Source organism: Phyllobates terribilis, unplaced genomic scaffold (assembly GCF_046119375.1).
Source record: "Phyllobates terribilis strain yellow unplaced genomic scaffold, ASM4611937v1 Scaffold_1__5_contigs__length_1240528914, whole genome shotgun sequence".
Classification (NCBI taxonomy): Eukaryota; Metazoa; Chordata; class Amphibia; order Anura; family Dendrobatidae; genus Phyllobates; species Phyllobates terribilis.
In genome coordinates this window covers 1,079,272,884-1,079,291,558 of record NW_027362761.1, presented here as the reverse complement: position 1 = coordinate 1,079,291,558, position 18,675 = coordinate 1,079,272,884, and the positions used below count along the sequence as shown (strand labels likewise).

Sequence of the window (18,675 nt, the reverse complement as noted above, 5' to 3'; positions counted from 1 at the left end):
TGTCACATTTAATTTGGAGCATATCTTGTAATGTCTAATAAAATTAGATATGATAACCGTGAATAGTCATCTGACTACTATGTTATTCTAAACAGAAGCAGCCACGTACAGAACTGTGCTTACACTTCAATTCTAAATATACTCCTACCAGTACCTTCTGTAATTAATTTACTGGCCACAGCATTAAAGGTTTTATTCTAATTGGAGAAGGGGTCCTTCAAGTTCATGCAATCATTTTCTCTTTCCAGGAATAAAAAAGAGAACATTGGGAAATAATTAAGAATGCAGAGTCTGGGGCTTGGGTGGTGGTCTGTTTACCAAACCATATATAAATGTCGCAGAGGTGTATCTAGGTTTTCTGGCACCCGGGGCAAGAATTCTGTTTGGCGTTTCCCTCCGCTCAATCCATTTGAGTAGTTGTCATGTGGCAATTTATATGCTGACGAGCTGCTTTTCCTAATTCTCTCAATGTTCAGTGAAAGACTACAGCCTCTGCTTCAATGAGAAAATCAGAAAGAGAAACTAGCTGTCATGTGACTGTAAGTATGAAAATCGCATATGATTGGTCATGTGATGACTGCTGGAACCAGCAAGCAGGGCTGAGCCCTGACAGTGAGTATATTACACGCTGTTAGGATTGGGCATACTACAGTGCCTAATGTTATACTTAAAAGGGCTAGTCCAGGTTCGTGATGAAAGTCTGCAGTCACTCTAGGTGACTGCAGATCTCTGAAAGCTCACAACACACACACCACACACTGTTAGGATCCATTGGTACTGGTGGCAAGAGTGGACGATCATGTGAGTACAAGTATGCGATTTGCATACTTTCCGACACATTCCAACTAGACTTGTCCAGCCTCGCGCAATTCACTTTTATTGACTGAGGCAACGCATGTCTAGTTCGCTCGTGACTGCATGTATGCAAATCACATACTTAAGGTGACAGGATGTAATGCATCCGCTGTAAGGATTCAGAAGTCTGTGGGTGCATAGAGTGACTGTTGACTTTCTTCACAAACTTAGACAGCCCCTTTAATGCTCCTAACATAAATAAAAACGTAGCAACCCTTCACTTGTCAGACAGCACAACACCTTATTAACATAGCCATGTATCATGTAATCTTACAATTTATGCATTGTTACATGTGTACAGGATCAGAAACAATAACAGCACAAGAATCCATCACCAGAACCACAAGCAGTAAATGAATATATCACCAGAACAACCAGAAGTGCAGAAACACATCACCAGAATCACTATCAGTACAGAAATGTCACCAGAACCATTATCAGTACAGAAATACATCAACAGACTGCAGACTCTCTCATTTCTTGGCATCAAAGACTTGGCCCTATCTTGGATCTCTTCATACCTAACTGATCGGACATTCAGTGTCTCCCACTCACACACCACCTCCTCATCTCGCCCCCTATCTGCCGGTGTCCCCCAAGGTTCAGTCCTAGGACCCCTGCTCTTCTCCATCTACACCTTCGCCTGGGACATCTCATAGAGTCCCATGGCTTTCAGCATCACCTCTATGCTGATGACACACAGATCTACCTCTCTGGACCTCATATCTCCTCCCTACTAACCAAAATCCCACAATGTCTATCCGCTATTTCATCCTTCTTCTCTGACAGATTTCTAAAACTTAACATGGACAAAACTGAATTCATCATCTTTCCACCGTCTCACTCAATCCCCCCAGCTGACCTATCCATCAAAATCAATGGCTGCCCACTCTCCCCAGTCCCGCAAGCCCGCTGCCTTGGGGTAACCCTGGACTCTAACCTCTCCTTTAAACCACATATGCAAGCCCTTTCCACTTCCTGCCGACTCCAACTCAAAAATATCTCCAGGATCCGCACAGTCCTCAACCACGAATCTGCAAAAACACTAGTGCACGCCCTCATCATCTCTCGACTCGACTACTGCAACCTCTAGGCATAGAATAACAAGGGGCCGTGAGGTGGGGGACTTGGAAAGAGGCAGTTTGGGGGGATATGGAAAGGGGCAGTATATGGGGGGACATTATGGAAGGGGGTTGTATGGGCAATATTATGTGGAGGAGATATTTTATGGAGGCGCAGTGTGGGGGGATATTTTGGAGTGGGGCAGTGTGTAGGGATATTATACAGAGAGGCAGAATGGGGGGATATTTTGAAGAGGATCAGTGTGGGGGGATATTATAGAGATGGGCAGAGTAGGGGGATATTTTGGAGAAGGGCAGTGTTTGAGGGGTTATTTTATAAAGGGGCAGTGTGGGGGAGTATTTTGGAGAGGGGCAGTGGGGGGTATTATAGAGAGGGGTAGTGTGGGTGGGATATTTTTGAAAATGGCAGTGTGAGTGGGATATTTCAGAGACGGTCAGTGTGTGTGGGTTATTTTGTGCAGGAACCACAGTGAGGAGAAATTATTTATTCAGTCGCAGAGAATGAGAGATATTTTTATTTATGGAGCAGTATAATGATGCTCTTATTTTTAAGGGCATCTACTTTTTGTGAAGGATGAGGTAGGTGATCAACCAAAGGCATAAAAGTCTGTTTACATGGACCGACCCATGGCACGATATGACTGCTGATCAGTGATCATTTAGATGCTTCTTTACACAGGCAGACCAAAGTAAACGATGCACACTGAGAAATCTATACTAGATCACTTAGTGCGCACTGACTGCCATGGTTCTTAGCAGTGTGAGTCCTGTTTACACAGGTCAATGCACTGCCAAGAATGATTGTTTGCAATATGGAAAAGATCAATACAACTGAGGAACGAGCGCTGTGCTTAGTCATCAGGTGCTCGGAGGTCAGTTTGCACTGTAAGATAATCGTAAAACGATTGTTCTTATCAACGCTCGTTCATACAGCATCAATGCAACTTAAAGGGAATCGATCACCACATTTGACCTATCTAAACTATTAATATGGGGATACAGGTTATAGACTGCTGAAAAAAGTTTTTCCTGTATGTCTCATATCAGATGCCTTGCTGTTAAGAAATCATCTTTTATCACTTGATATAAATTACCTCTTCCAGGCCATGGGGAGGATGCTGCCTGGAAGATAACTGCCTCCAGAGCTTATTTTACATGAAGGGGAGTTACCAGTGTGATATGTAATGGTTACCAGTGTGATGTGTAATGGTTACCAGTATGATGTGTGATGGCCGCTGTCCTGATCTCACTGCAGAGCTATGTGTGATTATACCTGACACATCTGCAGGTTCCTCTCACTGCAGAGCTGTGTGTGATTATACCTGACACATCTACAGGCTCCTCTCACTGCAGAGCTGTGTGTGATTATACCTGACACATCTGCAGCTTCCTCTCACTGCAGACCTGTGTGTGATTATACCTGACACATCTGCTGGTTCCTCTCACTGCAGAGCTGTGTGTGATTATACCTGACACATCTGCAGGTTCCTCTCACTGCAGACCTGTGTGTGATTATACCTGACACATCTGCAGGTTCCTCTCACTGCAGAGCTGTGTGTGATTATACCTGACACATCTGCAGCTTCCTCTCACTGCAGAGCTGTGTGTGATTATACCTGACACATCTGCAGGTTCCTCTCACTGCAGAGCTGTGTGTGATTATACCTGACACATCTGCAGGTTCCTCTCACTGCAGACCTGTGTGTGATTATACCTGACACATCTGCAGCTTCCTCTCACTGCAGAGATGTGTGTGATTATACCTGACACATCTGCAGGTTCCTCTCACTGCAGAGCTGTGTGTGATTATACCTGACACATCTGCAGGTTCCTCTCACTGCAGAGCTGTGTGTGATTATACCTGACACATCTGCAGGTTCCTCTCACTGCAGAGCTGTGTGTGATTATACCTGACACATCTGCAGGTTCCTCTCACTGCAGAGCTGTGTGTGATTATACCTGACACATGTGCAAGTTCCTCTCACTGCAGAGCTGTGTGTGATTATACCTGACACATCTGCATGTTCCTCTCACTGCAGAGCTGTGTGTGATTATACCTGACACATGTGCAGGTTCCTCTCACTGCAGAGCTGTGTGTGATTATACCTGACACATCTGCAGGTTCCTCTCACTGCAGAGCTGTGTGTGATTATACCTGACACATCTGCAGGTTCCTCTCACTGCAGAGCTGTGTATGAACACCTTTGACAAGGAAGGAATAATTTTCATACATACTGTAAATTGTTACTTTCACTTACAAAGTTGCTCTAAGTTTCAGTCGGCATTCTTCATTCCTTCATTGATTTTCAGGCTCTTGATACACAGTTTTAGCCCTGTGATAGTTTGTCTTCTTTCTATACACTGATGCTACAGTGTGAATTCTCTGTTTTCCCCAACAGATTTTATTGTGGATTTGCCCTTTCTCCCCCTTTTCTCCTCTTTCTCTAGATTCTGGGTACTATACTCTCTTTAATACACTTTACTGCTTATGCAGACACTAGTGAAAATTGGTCCAATCTCAGACTGCAATGCTTGGACTGGCTGCGTCTCTCATGAACCAGCCTTATAGAAATACATGAAGCTGGCGTGCTGTGATCAAGAGACTCACGGCCAGTCTATGCAATGTGGTTTGAAATCGGACCGATTTGCACGGATGACTGAATGAGTCCTTATTTTGTTTTTTCAACCTCTTCCCTATTTCTTACCACCAGTATCTGACTGAGGGGTGGGAAGGTTGGAACAGTGAGGCTGCATGCCCACTATGCATTTTTCAAGCATTTTTGCCGCGGAATTTCCGCAGCGAAAATGCTTAAAAAACGATTGGTAATACGTGCCCCATGGTCCCCAATGATAATCCGCATGTGCTGTGGATTATCATTGCGGAAAAATAAGCAGCATGTCCATTAATTTTGCGGACACGCAGCGTAATTGCCGCCATTGACTTGCATTGAAACGCATAATATCCGTGTCAGTACATTTGTACACACGGATATTATGCGTTTCTATTTGCGGATGGTACCCGGGTTTGGAGAAGATGAGACTCTCCTCCAGACCCAGGTACCATAGAACCTGTAAAAAAAGAATTTAAAATAAAAAATAAAGATTATACTTACCTTCTGATGTCCTCCCGGTGTTTTCTCCGCTCCGTCTGGTCTGCTCTATGGGTTGCGGTGTTGTGAAGGACCTGCCATGACGTCATTGAGTCATGTGACCTGACACATGACTGAATGACGTCATCGCAGGTCCTTCACACCACCGCGAGCAGTGCGGAGAAAACACCGGGAGGACATCGGAAGGTAAGTATAATCTTTATTTTTTATTTTTTACCATTCTTATTCTTTTCTTTTAACTAACTTGGTCACACTATATATGCCGGTTGCATGGATTTATATAGTGTGAACAAGTTGTCAAGCACTTTTCCAAGTGATGCTAAAATCGCTTGGAAAAGCGCTTGATAACCCGCATGCGGAAATGCATGCAAAAACGCTTGCCAAACGCTTCTACCTGGCGGGAAAAACGCATGTAAAATCCTCATGCATTTTTCCTGCCAGGGAGAAGCAGAAAAAATATGCAGCATTTCTGAATCGTGGGCACTTAGCCTGATAGTGCATGAGGTCAACTGACAGCAGCCTGAAGCAGTATACTGTTGTATCTATGGTACTGTGAAAACATTTTAAGCAGGTGTGAAAAAAATGCTACGAAGTAAGAATGCTTTAAAAGAAATAGAAGTTTTAATAGTTTATTTTTATGAATTAACAAAATGCAAAGTAAATTAAACAAAAGAGAAATCTAAATCCAATCAATATTTATTGTGACCGCCCCTTGCCATCAAAACAGCATTAATTCTTCTAGGAACACTTGCACAAAGTCATGTAGGATTATAGTCACGTTTTTGAGTAACCAAACAGGTCATAATGATTATTATTTTCATAAGTAGGCTGAGACATTAACTGAAAAAAGACATCTGTGTAGGAGGCTTAAAACTGGGTGAGGAACAGCCATACTGTGCTAAAAAGGTGTGGAAGTAGAAGACAGTTTCATGTCACAGGTCATATAACATAGCAAGAGGAAGCACAGCAACACAAGGTAGTTACACTGCATCAGCAAGGTCTCTCGAAGGCAAAGATATCAAAGCAGACTGGTATTTCAAGATGTGCTGTTCAAGTTCTTTTGTAGAGGCACCAAGAAATGGACAATGTTTAGGACCAAAGACACAATTGTCGGACAAGTAAATGTAGTGCAGCAGATGAAAGACACATCATGCTTACTTCCCTTCCAAATTAGAAGATGACTAGTAGTGCCATCAACTTCAACTCAGAAATGGCAATAACCAGAGGACCCTGGAGGAACCCAGTTGCACCCATCTACAGTTTGGCAAAGACTGGACAAAAGTGGTACTGATGGAAGAATTATGGCCAAAAAAAGACATACCTTTACCATTAAAACAAGACCAAGTGAATCAACTCAACGAAGACTTTGAGGTACAGACAAAATGGCAGCAGGCCCTAGGATTGATGAGTCAAAATTTTAAATATTCGGCTGTAACAGAAGGCAGTTTGTTTGCCAAAGGGTTGTAGAGTGCTACAATAATGAGTGTCTGCAGACAATAGTAAAGCATAGAGGAGGTTCCTTGCAAGTTAGGATCTGCATATTGGCAACGTGAAATGGGGATTTGTTTTGTTTATTCACTTATTACTGGAGTAAGAACTGCTACTTTTTAAGACATCTGGCTTACAGGTTATTTACATAGATAACAATGCACACTTTCCTACCCACTTTTCAAAAGTGGCAAAAGATTAGTAAAATACCAAAAAGGCACAATTTTTTGTGGAAATAATTTCATAAGATATATTTAGAACTTTTTTTATATATATCAAAAAAATGCAAAAAAGCCTTTATGAATTCTCCTCTGTGTATGGTCAAGAGTTTTTAATTCTAACGTGTTGTTTTACTGGACAATATATTCCACATGTACCATCTGTTATTGTTATTAATCTATTGTTCATGTGAATATGCTTTTTCTTCACGGGAAGGAGGGGTTGTAGTCTATTTTGGGTAGTAATGTGGTAAATTACTAACTGACCCATGTTCTGACCCAGTGTGTTTGGTGTGGTTCTGTTAGTGCAGTGTCCCCCTCCCCCTCCACCTCCAACACATCTTTTTTCAGGATTTCCTTAGTAGTACACAGAAACCTGTAGCAATTTCTGATGCCTTGATAATATTGCACAGGTGATGGAATTATTAAGAAAATCCTGAAAACATGATGTGTTGGGGGCCGTAAGGACTGGAGTTTGGAAGGTTTGAAGGCTTGGAGAATGAATCAAGCATTGCATTACACTCTCAACGATTCAGCCTTTGAGGAAAGGCATAAAATACAAGTGTAAATAATTTTTTTCTTCCTTTTTCATGATGTTTCTAATTTACTTTCTTTTGAGTATTGCAAATGTAGACTTCACAGGAAATAAGTCCTGTTGTGCGGACATTCCATCCCAGATACAGTATATAGTAAGTAAACTTTCATATAACCTTCATGTTTTCCATTACGTGACATGACCCTTTTCTACATATGTATGAAGCAGCACAGTACAAAAGACATAAACAACACATGGGGGGAGATTTATCAATAGTGTGATAAGATGGATGGATGGATGGAGTGAGTCGTTCCATTAATTCAGATTTGCAATATTTTTATCAAAATTGTGCATAAAGCATGATACATGTATATATTCCATTTATCAAATAGAGTTAGCTAATTTTACACATTACTTTAAAACTCTTCTTAAGCTCTTAAGAGTATAAGCTTTTTTATTTTATCGGAAAAACGCGTGGGGAATGATAAAGGTTTGCGCTAGTAGTGGACAACCCATTTAAAGCGTTTATCCAGGACTTTTTTTTTCTACTACAGGCCTAAAAACTAACAGGCAGGTAGTTGCAATCTATCTGCCTGTTGTGTCCGGCGTCGATCTCTGCTGGGACAGAGGCGGTCACAGACCACTCCTGTCAGCGATTCAGCAGCTTCTGTTGATGTCACATTCACAGAGCAGCAGCTTCTCTTCCGCTCTGCAGAAGTTGACGGGGCGTCACTGTAAATGTCATGTTGATTTACTGCTGGCTCCCAACTGCCTAACAGAAGAGAGCCAGTTGTCAATCAGCATGACATTGACAGTTGTGCCCTATCGACAGAGCAGCCTGTTGGAGGAAGGGCTGCTCTATTGTTCTGGAGCAGCTGAATCATCGACAGGCGTAGTCAACAACTGCTCTGAGATGATGCTGGGTAGAACAGGCAGGTAAGTAGCAACTACCTGACTAGTGGGTTTTAGGATCATAGTAAAAAAAATAGTCCTGGATAACCCCTTTAAACATGACTTTTATCATATGGGAAGCTCAGTGGTTAGCGCTGCAGCCTTGCAGCCTGGGGTCCTGGGTTCAAAATGGTTTCCTCCCACACTCCAAAGACATACTGATAGGAAATCTAGATTGTGAGCCCCATTGGGGACAGTGCCCATAATGTCTGTAAAGCGCTGTGGAATTAATGACGCTATATAAGTGAGTAAAATAAAAAATAAACCGTTGCCATAAAAATCATCAAAAACAAATTGTACATTTGTGCATTTAAGGGGCAGTTTCTCTTAAAAGTTATTTATATTTTTCTTCGTAAATCTCCACCAGTGTGCATATAAGAAAAAACAGGACTCTTTGTACTTTTTTTGTAAATGTGTGTCTAACTTTACCAGATCACCATTAAATCATTGCTTCTATAGATTGTCTGTGCCTGTCAAATTGGTCATTGGACATTATCATGAACATCTACTAAGGTCAGGAAGGCCAGCAAGGACATTAATAGCGAAGGTTACGTGACGATACAGCCTATAATCTTAATAAGCCAGATGTTTAGATTTGTTATGTCAAGAGAAATACACTATTATCTTTGTGTTTCTGTTGACTTATAATTGTATGTGTATTTCTGTGGCTGGTCAAGAATGTCATACTATTTGTATAAAACTGAATGTTGACTTCTCTTCGTTTGGAAACAATGATGTTGATTTAAATAGCCCCCTACTATACCAACTATGTAAATAGATTAGTTCAAACAATGAGAGCTGAGCCATGTGAGTAATGCCCTCCCTAACCCCTTACCTGTGAATGTGTACTTGAAGGACAACTGTAACTATTTAAGGGACATGTGCTTCTGTAGCAAAGAGACTTGAAACTGATTGAAAGAGACTTTACAAGGAGAAGCAAAGTTCAGACTTTCTAAGACCATCAGCTTGGAAGGATGGTTTACCCAAAGAGACACAGATTTGGATTCTACATGATTCTAGCCTAAGGGTATACAGCCCTGACTGAAAAGATACGGATCTGCTCCATTAACCATCAGAGAATCCATGGATACTGTAACATCCCTGGCGGCGTGCTTGCATAGTGCACCACCTCCCACCATGCAAGACCGCAATCTTACCTGTCAGTCCATGCTGCACTCTTTGCTCCAGTACCTGCTCTGTCCATGTCTCTTGTCTGATTGCTTAGGGCGTCGGCGCAGCTTTCTGCTTGTTTCTTATAGCTACTGTGTGCACAGTCCTAATAAATCCCCAGCCTATGGCTGTGAGTCACTGGATACTTAAACCCCCTCCACCCAGTGGGAGGGGCCTGAGCAACACTTTCTTACAGTCTGTGTTCTGTGCAACTGTTAGTTGCCAGGTCCTGTCCTGACTCTGTTTCCGCCACCCTGGGGGCCGAGTACTCAGGGCCGCTACCTGTATCTCTGACTTCTAGTCTGTTTCCGCCACCCTGGGGGCTGAGTTCCCAGGCTCGTTCCTGTATCTTATTCCCGGTTCAGTTCTTGTCTGAACAGTGTCCTAGCCCGTTACTTGTTTCTCTCTATGTCCGTACCTTCCCTTTGCCTGCAGTGTCTGAACTTGCACATAACTCCAACTCGTTGTCTCTGTACTTCTGTTTGTGAGTTTTGTGTCCACTCGCTACTTCATTGTAAGTACCTTGTGTGTATCTGGTTCTGCTTGTCCCCTTTCCCTGCCTCCGTATCTACCTCCTGTGTTTTAACCATCTTCCTGTATTTTCCAGTCAGTTCCATGTGAACAGAGCCCTGTCCTGTCTGCCTTCACCTTCTGCTCTGCTTGTTCACCGCTCCAGCGGTTCCGCTCTGCTTCACTTGTTTGCCGCACCTGCGGTTTTGCTCCGCTCTGCTTTATCTACCGCATCTGCGGGTTTTGCTCTGCTCTGCTTGTCTACCGCATCTGCAGGTTTTGCTCTGCTCAGCTTGTCTACCGCACCTGCGGGTTTTGCTCTGCTCAGCTTGTCTACCGCATCTGCAGGTTTTGCTCTGCTCAGCTTGTCTACCGCACCTGCGGGTTTTGCTCTGCTCAGCTTGTCTACCGCATCTGTGGGTTTTGCTCTGCTCAGCTTGTCTACCGCATCTTCAGGTTTTGCTCTGCTCAGCTTATCTACCGCATCTGCGGGTTTTGCTCTGCTCAGCTTGTCTACCGCATCTGCGGGTTTTGCTCTGCTCAGCTTGTCTACCGCATCTGCGGGTTTTGCTCTGCTCAGCTTGTCTACCGCATCTGCGGGTTTTGCTCTGCTCGGCTTGTCTACTGCATCTGCGGGTTTTGCTCTGCTCAGCTTGTCTACCGCATCTGCGGGTTTTGCTCTGCTCATCTACCGCACCTGCGGCTCAGTTCCTGTGTCCCAGTCTGTACAGGTCCCTATCCTGCCTGCGTTTCTACCTGCCAGTACCCGCCTCTCTGCATGTCAACCGTGCCTGCCTGTGCCCACCTGTCTGCATACCAGCCGTGGTTGCCAGTACCCACCTGTCTACATGCCAGTCTAACCTGCCTGTTCCTGCATTCCCCGGTGTGGGTCAACAGCTGTGACCGGGGTCTGACCTGGAGTAGCACCTGGTCCCTCTGCTCGGTTCCTCCTTGGTTCACGGAGTCGACTGAGCCGCCGTGCGACCTTGGTCGGATCGGGTTGATACTTAGTTACGCCCCTCCAGTCACTCCTTGGTTCATGGTACAGTGGGATCACTAATCACGCTCACGCCAGTCAGTCCGGGTGCGAGCGTAACAGATACATTTGGGGAGACCAGGGTGGGACGATGAAGTCATCTTGCCCCATGGATATGTTGTTTGGGATTGCCAGGAGGGACCCACCGGTCGCCTGGAACTCATGGAGGCATTTGGAGAAGCCAGATTGGGACCAGCTGGTCATCTGGCCCCATGGAAACTCTAGGAGAGGCCAGGGTGGGACCCTTGGGTCTCCTGGCCTTGTACCTCAATGGATTGCTAGCTTTCTAAGCTTGCCGAACCTTCTTTCTGTAGGGGCCTGCCAGAAGCAGGGGGCCACTGGTTGAGTTAGTTGGCCCTGGAAGTCCCAAAGTCGCAGCTGTTATATCCCAGGCGGGAGGAGCGGAAGGGTGAGACAGTGTAATGTTGCACCATTGCTGGGACTGGTGGATCTATTTATTGCCTGTTTTGTGGATCAATAAAGTATTGCCACACTGTTTTACTCTCACCCTGTGTTGTCTGAGTGGTATTGCGCCCACAGAAAACCCCAGGTCTTCACAGGTTATTTTAATGGATTAACAATAAAATTAACATAAAAAAAGGATTCGCCCATCAGACTGAACTACACAATTTGCATTCAGTGCAGGACATAAATAAAGCACTTTTTCGGAGGTGAATAAACATTTTTTCTACCCTTTTAATGGCCTCCTATGGGTAAGGAAATGGCGTCCATCTGACTGTCATTTTGCTGAATTCCAGCAGAGCAAATAATAAAAATTATGGATTTTGAAGAATCCAAATTTTCATTACGCTCGAGGAGAATTTAATGCTATTAAATGTTCTTATCTCTATAAATGTATCATATATAAAGACAAAAAAATTAAGTACATTACAGTATATTACATTAAAGATCACCAATCAACACCTGCTCATAGCAGCCATACATTTCATTTTCTGTCTTCAGAACAGTCAAAGATGCAAAAAAATTATTAAAAGGCCTTTTAATACATCTTGAATATTCTGGAGAACTTCAGGTTAAGACTGACTTATGAAGCAGCAAATTTAGTAAATCTTCCACAAAGTTTCCTATATCTCTAAACCAATGATTTTAAAATTACCTATTGTTCTTAAAGTCAAATTTAACCAATTATTTTTGGGGGGCTGTTAAAAAGATAAAGATATATAAAAGAATTAATGATATATTTTATTTATAGCCTATGATGTTAAAATCTAACAAAAATAAGTGCCATTGTAAGAATACTCGAATGCTACAAATTAGAGGAAGATTTGCCATCACAATGATTGAATTCTTACCTTGTGTAACTACAGTTGCAGGCGACTTTGTTGGACTCATAGGTGCATTATCCCGGAGCTTCGAAGAAATCGTAGTAGGCAAATCGCTTGCAGAGCCAAACATGTTCTCAACTTCTGTATGATCTTTGGTCTTTCCAATCTTAGTTTTTGTGTTATGTGTAGAAGTGGAAAGTTGATTTTGACGCAGAGATTCTGTCCCTCTGCTAAAGTTTGTATAACTTTGGTCAGCTTGGGTTGTAGAGTCCCATGTAGGAGTTAGTACATCCCGCTCTCGAGCTGTTAATGAGGTGTTGTCATTCATTTTTAAAAAAGGAATGTCAGAAGATCCAATTCCATTTGGCAATGTTTCGCTTCTATTAGAGCCGAAGCAGCCCCTGTCTATTACACCTTTAATGAAAAAAAAAACTATTAAAGAAATAATTAGTAATACCACGTTATTGTACAATTTTTGTAGTATTTTTTTTAAAATTATTTGATTTACAGTGGGTACGGAAAGTATTCAGACCCTTTTAAATTTCTAACTCTTCGTTTCAATGCAGCCATTTGGTAAATTCTAAAAAGTTATTTTTTTTCTCATTAAAGTATACTCTGCACCCCATCTTGACTGAAAAAAAACAGAAAGGTAGAAATTTTGGCAAATTTATTAAAAAAGAAAAACTGAAATATCACATGATCATAAGTATTCAGACCCTTTGCTCAGTATTGAGTAGAAGCAACCTTTTGAGCTAGTACAGCCATGATGCAACAAGTTTTTCACACCTGGATTTCGGGATTCACTGCCATTCTTCCTTGCAGATCCTCTCCAGTTCCGTCAGGTTGGATGGTGAACGTTGGTGGACAGCCATTTTCAGGTCTCTCCAGAGATGCTCACTTGGGTTTAGGTCAGGGCTCTGGCTGGGCCAGTCAAGAATGGTCACAGAGTTGTTCTGCAGCCACTCCTTTGTTATTTTAGCTGTGTGCTTAGGGTCATTGTCTTGTTGGAAGGTGAACCTTCAGCCAAATCTAAGGTCCAGAGCACTCTGGAAGAGGTTTTCATCCAGGATATCTCTGTACTTGGCAGCATTCATGTTTCCTTCAATTTTAACCAGTCGTTCTGTCCCTGCAGCTGAAAAACACCCCCATAGCATGATGCCGCCACCACCATGTTTCACTGTTGGGATTGTATTGGGCAAGTGATGAGCAGTGCCTGGTTCTCTCCACACATACCACTTAAAATTATCACCAAAATGTTCTATCCTTGTCTCATCAAACCAGAGAATCTTATTTCTCATAGTCTGGGAGTCCTTCATGTGTTTTTTGAGCAAACTCTATGCGGGCTTTCATATGTCTTGCACTGAGGAGAGGCTTCCGTCGGGCCACTCAGCCATAAAGGCCCAACTGGTGGAGGGCTGCAGTGATAATTGACTTTATGGAACTTTCTCCCATCTCCCTACTGCATCTCTGGAGCTCGGCCACTCTCTCACCAAGGCTCTTCTCCCACGATTGCTGAGTTTGGCTGGATGGCCAGGTCTAGGAAGATATCTGGTGGTCCCAAACTTCTTCCATTTAAGGATTATGGAGGCCATTGTGCTCTTAGGAACCTTGAGTAATGCATAAATTCTTTTATAACCTTGGCCAGATCTGTGGCTTGCCACAATTCTGTCTCTGAGCTCCTTGGGCAGTTCCTTTGAGCTCATGATTCTCATTTGGTCTGACATGCACTGTGATCAGTGAGGTCTTATATAGACAGGTGTGTGCCTTTCCAAATCAAGTCCTATCAGTTTAATTAAAAACAGCTGGACTCAAATTAAGGAGTAGAACCATCTCAAGGAGGATCACAAGGAAATGGACAGCATGTGACTTAAATATGAGTGTCTGAGCAAGGGTCTGAGTACTTATGACCATGTGATATTTCAGTTTTTCTTTTTTTAATAAATTTGCAAAAATTTCTACATTTCTGTCTTTTTTCAGTCAAGATGGGGTGCAGAGTGTACTTTAATGAGGAAAAAAATTTACTTTTTAGAATTTACCAAATGGCTCCAATAAAACAAAGAGTGAAAAATTTAAAGGAGTCTGAATACTTTCCGCACCCACTATATATGATATCACATTTATATGTTAAAAATCAGTATAGGAAATATTATTTATTTTTTGCACAAAAAACAGGACTAGTCCTGTGAAGTATATACATGATAGAATATTTAGAAAAATCATAATAATGCTGACACCAGAATTATATCTAAAGGTAAGCCAAAGATAAGCAAAGTCCAAATTTATGACAAAATCCAAATTTATGATTGAATGCAAAACTAATATGTGACAATTTCAGAATATGTTAAAAAAGGACAAAGCTTTTTGTACCAGTTATTGACTTAGGACAGCCTTCTGACACATTTAGGACCACTAGGCAAACTACCAAATTTGATTGAGGTTTCTGACTTAGACTCAAAATAAAAGAATTTCCCAGTACTCAGTTTAAGCACAAATTTCACCCAGAGTGGAGCTGCATTTGATCTGATTGTTCCATCAGATTTGTGAAATTGATTATTTCATATGAGCAAACTATATTTAAAGGGAACCTTTTTTTCACCAGGAAAATGCAGCCCAATCTGCAGGCATCATGCTATAGAGCAAGGGGAGCAGAGTGGGTCATATATAATTTTATGAGAAAAGATTCAGTATGTCCTCTGCTCTTTCTGGGATTTTCGGTCCAGTGGGCGGTCCTATCAGTGATTGACAACCTTGTTTATGAATACAGGGATAGCTGTAAATCACTGATAGTACCGCCCACTGAACAAAAAGCCCAGAAATAGCAGAGGATTACGTGATTAAAACACAGGTTATTCTGAATCTTTTTTCACAAAATTATATATAATCCGCTCGGCATCTGCTCTATAAATGGATGCCTGCAGATTGGATTCATTTTCCTTGTGACAGGTTCACTTTAATGAAATCTAGACAAAAATTGCACAGAGCCAACTACTGCATGATAAATACAAAAAGGCTCAAACTCAAGAAATGGGTTAAAACATACAAACTAATTAAAATAAACTTGAAGACATAATAATGAAAACAGAGAGAATAAAATCTACCAGAGATCGTAATAACTATTCCTTGGGCAAGCGAAAATTAACTCCGAGGACTGTCTTGAAAAGGAACAAACCCCTATACACAATATGACCACATTACCTTTAGCTCATCAGTGTCAGAAGCCTCATTCTATGAGGGTGCATCAGGGCATACTAGATATCATTAAGAACCATCAGAATCTAAAGCAGGACTCCCCAACTTGTGTTTCGGGAGCCACATGTGGCTTGTGGGCCCAAGGTATGTGGCTTGTGGCTGTCTGCCAGATTGGTGCATTAGCACCGGGTTAGCAAACAGCTATGAAGAGAAGGTCTCCAGATGGTGACTTTTGTGAGTATCCTGGCAAAAAAGAGCATATCTGGATGCACATAAACTGGTGGGAAAGGGGGTGATAAACATGGTAAATTGGAGATAGGATATTACTGCCACTTAGAGGGTGCTTGAATCTGGATGCAATAGTGTGGAGGAAGTGCCTGATGTAAGAATATTGAAAGGGTGTAAACTGAAAATCCCATGGATGCAAGTATATTACAGGGAGGCACAAAGTCTCTGTATGCTTTCTGTAAGGAAGCTTTGACTATCATTACACAAGTAATTGGGGGATCTTAGAGTCACTACAGTGGGTATGTGTTGGAGGGGGGGCACACGTATAACATCTCTGACCATCGGTTTAAAAGAATGTATTCAGATATAACCAGTGGTGGACACAGACAAAAGAGGGCTGCATAAGTTGAAGGTTGCACCACCCCTCGATATAACAATGTGGCAAACAAGGGCAACCAACCACAGCAACAGAAACATACATTTGAGCAAGGTGAAAGCTCTTAGGAAACATTAAACCCTGAACTTGCCTCAAACAAGAAATATGTATATCCAGCAGTAATAATTAGTGTTGAGCCACCCCCGTAGTGTTCGAGTTCGGTTCGGTTCGTCGAACACCCGTGTGTTCGCCGAACTGTTCGTCTAACTGTTCGTCGAACACCTTCGAACACCGTTAAAACCAATGGCAGGCAAACAAAAACACATAGAAACACATAGAAAACACCTTCAAAGGTGTCCAAAAGCTGACAAACTGCTCAGAAGACACAACTAACACAAGGAAAAGTGACAAGTACATATAGTCATGCGAAAAGAAAAGAGGTGGAGGAGTAAAAGGAGGGGGAGACACAGATATAGGCATGTCATGCCCTTCTAAAATCCAAAAAGTGAGAAGCCGACACGTTCAGTCCGCTCCTGCCCGTGCCACCTCCGTGTCGCCGGGTTTGTGCCAGAGCCGCGGTGAACCCTGACGGCCAGCCCCCCTCTCCCAATACTGGTGCCTGTCCGCTGGTGGGTCGAGCGAGCCCCCCTGTGGTGGAGGCAGCTCTAAGCTTTTTAATTTAAATTGTCTTTCTAATTTGAATGAATACACTTTAAATCCATTTACAAGGATCTATTGGAGGGCAAGTCTCATGCCAGCAGCCGCGTAATTCCAGCTCCAGTAGCGTCCACTAAAGCTGCTGCAGTTAAAAAGCTTTTATAAGGATCGAGCTCGGCTTTCCACCGCAAGGCATCCTACTGCCAGTCCCAGCCCCTATGCCTTGGGGTGCCTCCTGATGCTCTTCACTGAGTATCCCGTGGTCCCGAAGCATTTCCTTTGAAAAAATTAAGTGTCCAAACTACAGGTGGTGTAGCTTGCTTAACAGCCGGGATAATCCGCTGACTAGCAGACACTGCTACTAGGCACAAAGTATTTCCTGGGCTAGATGCAGTTAAAAATTTGTAATTAGATACTCTCGTTGGATGCTGAAAAAGCATTCCATAGAGTCTCCTGGCACGCCATATATGATTCTCTTAAAAAGCTTGGGGTAGGGGTCTAGGGGACCCTTTTATAGCCAAAATCACGGCCCTGTATCACAATACGTCACCTAGGCTGAAGATAAATGGAACTGTAGCACCCTGAGGGCTCGGTTGCTACAGAGGTATTGCACCTCACCCAGAGGTGTGATATCTCACTCTCAGGTAAGGATGGAGTGTGGATCAGGACCCGACACCTGCATGCATTACACCACATTGCCGTGGGGCAGGGCGACCAATATGCCTCTGAGATGGGCACGACAGTCCCTGTCCCTGGCTGGAGTGGGGGGAGGGAACACTGAGGAAGGGGAACCCTGTAGTGCAGGAGCAGGGAGGAAGCAGTTCCTGGGTGCATTGAGAAGGGAGTATAAAAGGTGGGCACCATCTTAGTTCAGTGCAGAGAAGTCTGAGCAGAAGTGGCAGGGAGCAGGGGCTCTGCATGAGCTCTGCTCCGGAGGCGGGCCTAGTAACAGAGGCCCAGGCCTGGAAGAGGGAGAAGGAAGGAAGAGGAGCGGAGAAGGCTCCAGGAACGAGGAATGAAGGGATCCCAGGGGTGCGGACGGGCGAGTCGCCACCGCACGCCCGAATCCACCTGCGTGGAGGGGTCAGGTAAAAGGGGGAGACCGGTCCCCGAAACTAGTGGAGGCAGGAAACGACCCTCAGCTAGAAACCGGAGGCTGTGACATTTTATGTGGCGCAGCCCCTCGCTACACCCGCTAGGAAGGCACCACATAGGGTCAGGGAAACTGGCGCCAAGTTTACCAAGAGGAGGCCCGAGGCAGCCGGACAGAAGGGTTGGTAAGAAAGGCCAGACAAAGGACACACAAAGGGGGTCCTGTGAAGCGCTCCAAAGTTATCTGGGAGTTGTCTGAGCCCCTCACCTGGTAAGCACAGTACGACGTGGGCAGCCGTTACCTGCAGACGTGGTCTGGATAATAAGAACTGTGAGTAAAGGCCCTGGACTGCATCACTGACTCCGTGTCGTTACTGCTGCTGCCCTGCACCATCACCCCCATCCTCCGCATACACTGCCCTGAGGCTATACTCCTCCCGTGGGGAGTTATGCTACGCTCTGCTGCACCCACACCAGCCTCAGCGGTCTGCCCTGCAGCGGCGGTTCACTCTGACCGCAATCCACGGGTGGCGTAGTCGGACATTTAAACATCAAAACCACATAAATAGTTCCGCCACTGGTTTGACCACCCTGAGCCACGGAACCGGGTCGCCGCCACGAAGACTACAACCACCAGCATCCACCAAAAAGGGTCCGGCTCCGGGTGTCCCAAGGCCCAGGGGGTGCATCAGAACATTTTCATCACCTTTCACAATCACCAATGGGACAAGGCAGGGATGTCCTCTGTCCCCTCTCTTATACATCCTAGTGACGGAGCACCTGCTCTCATCAATTCGCCATAACCCCAATATTAGGTGGATTGAGGTGGGAGGCACCAAGTACAAGTGCTCTCTATTTGCTGATGATGTCCTAGTATATATCACTCAATCAC

At 43.8% G+C, this 18,675-nt stretch overlaps 1 protein-coding gene across 2 annotated transcripts in view; it reads right to left on the bottom strand.

Annotated features, from left to right (window-relative positions):
* Window positions 1-18,675, bottom strand: part of CORIN (corin, serine peptidase) — a 506,461-nt gene that overhangs the window by 293,628 nt on the left and 194,158 nt on the right. For both annotated transcript variants that reach the window (XM_073645535.1, XM_073645536.1), the window contains exon 3: window positions 12,269-12,655. In XM_073645535.1, the coding sequence (XP_073501636.1) occupies window positions 12,269-12,655 (387 nt within the window). The remainder of the gene's footprint in view (window positions 1-12,268; window positions 12,656-18,675) is intronic.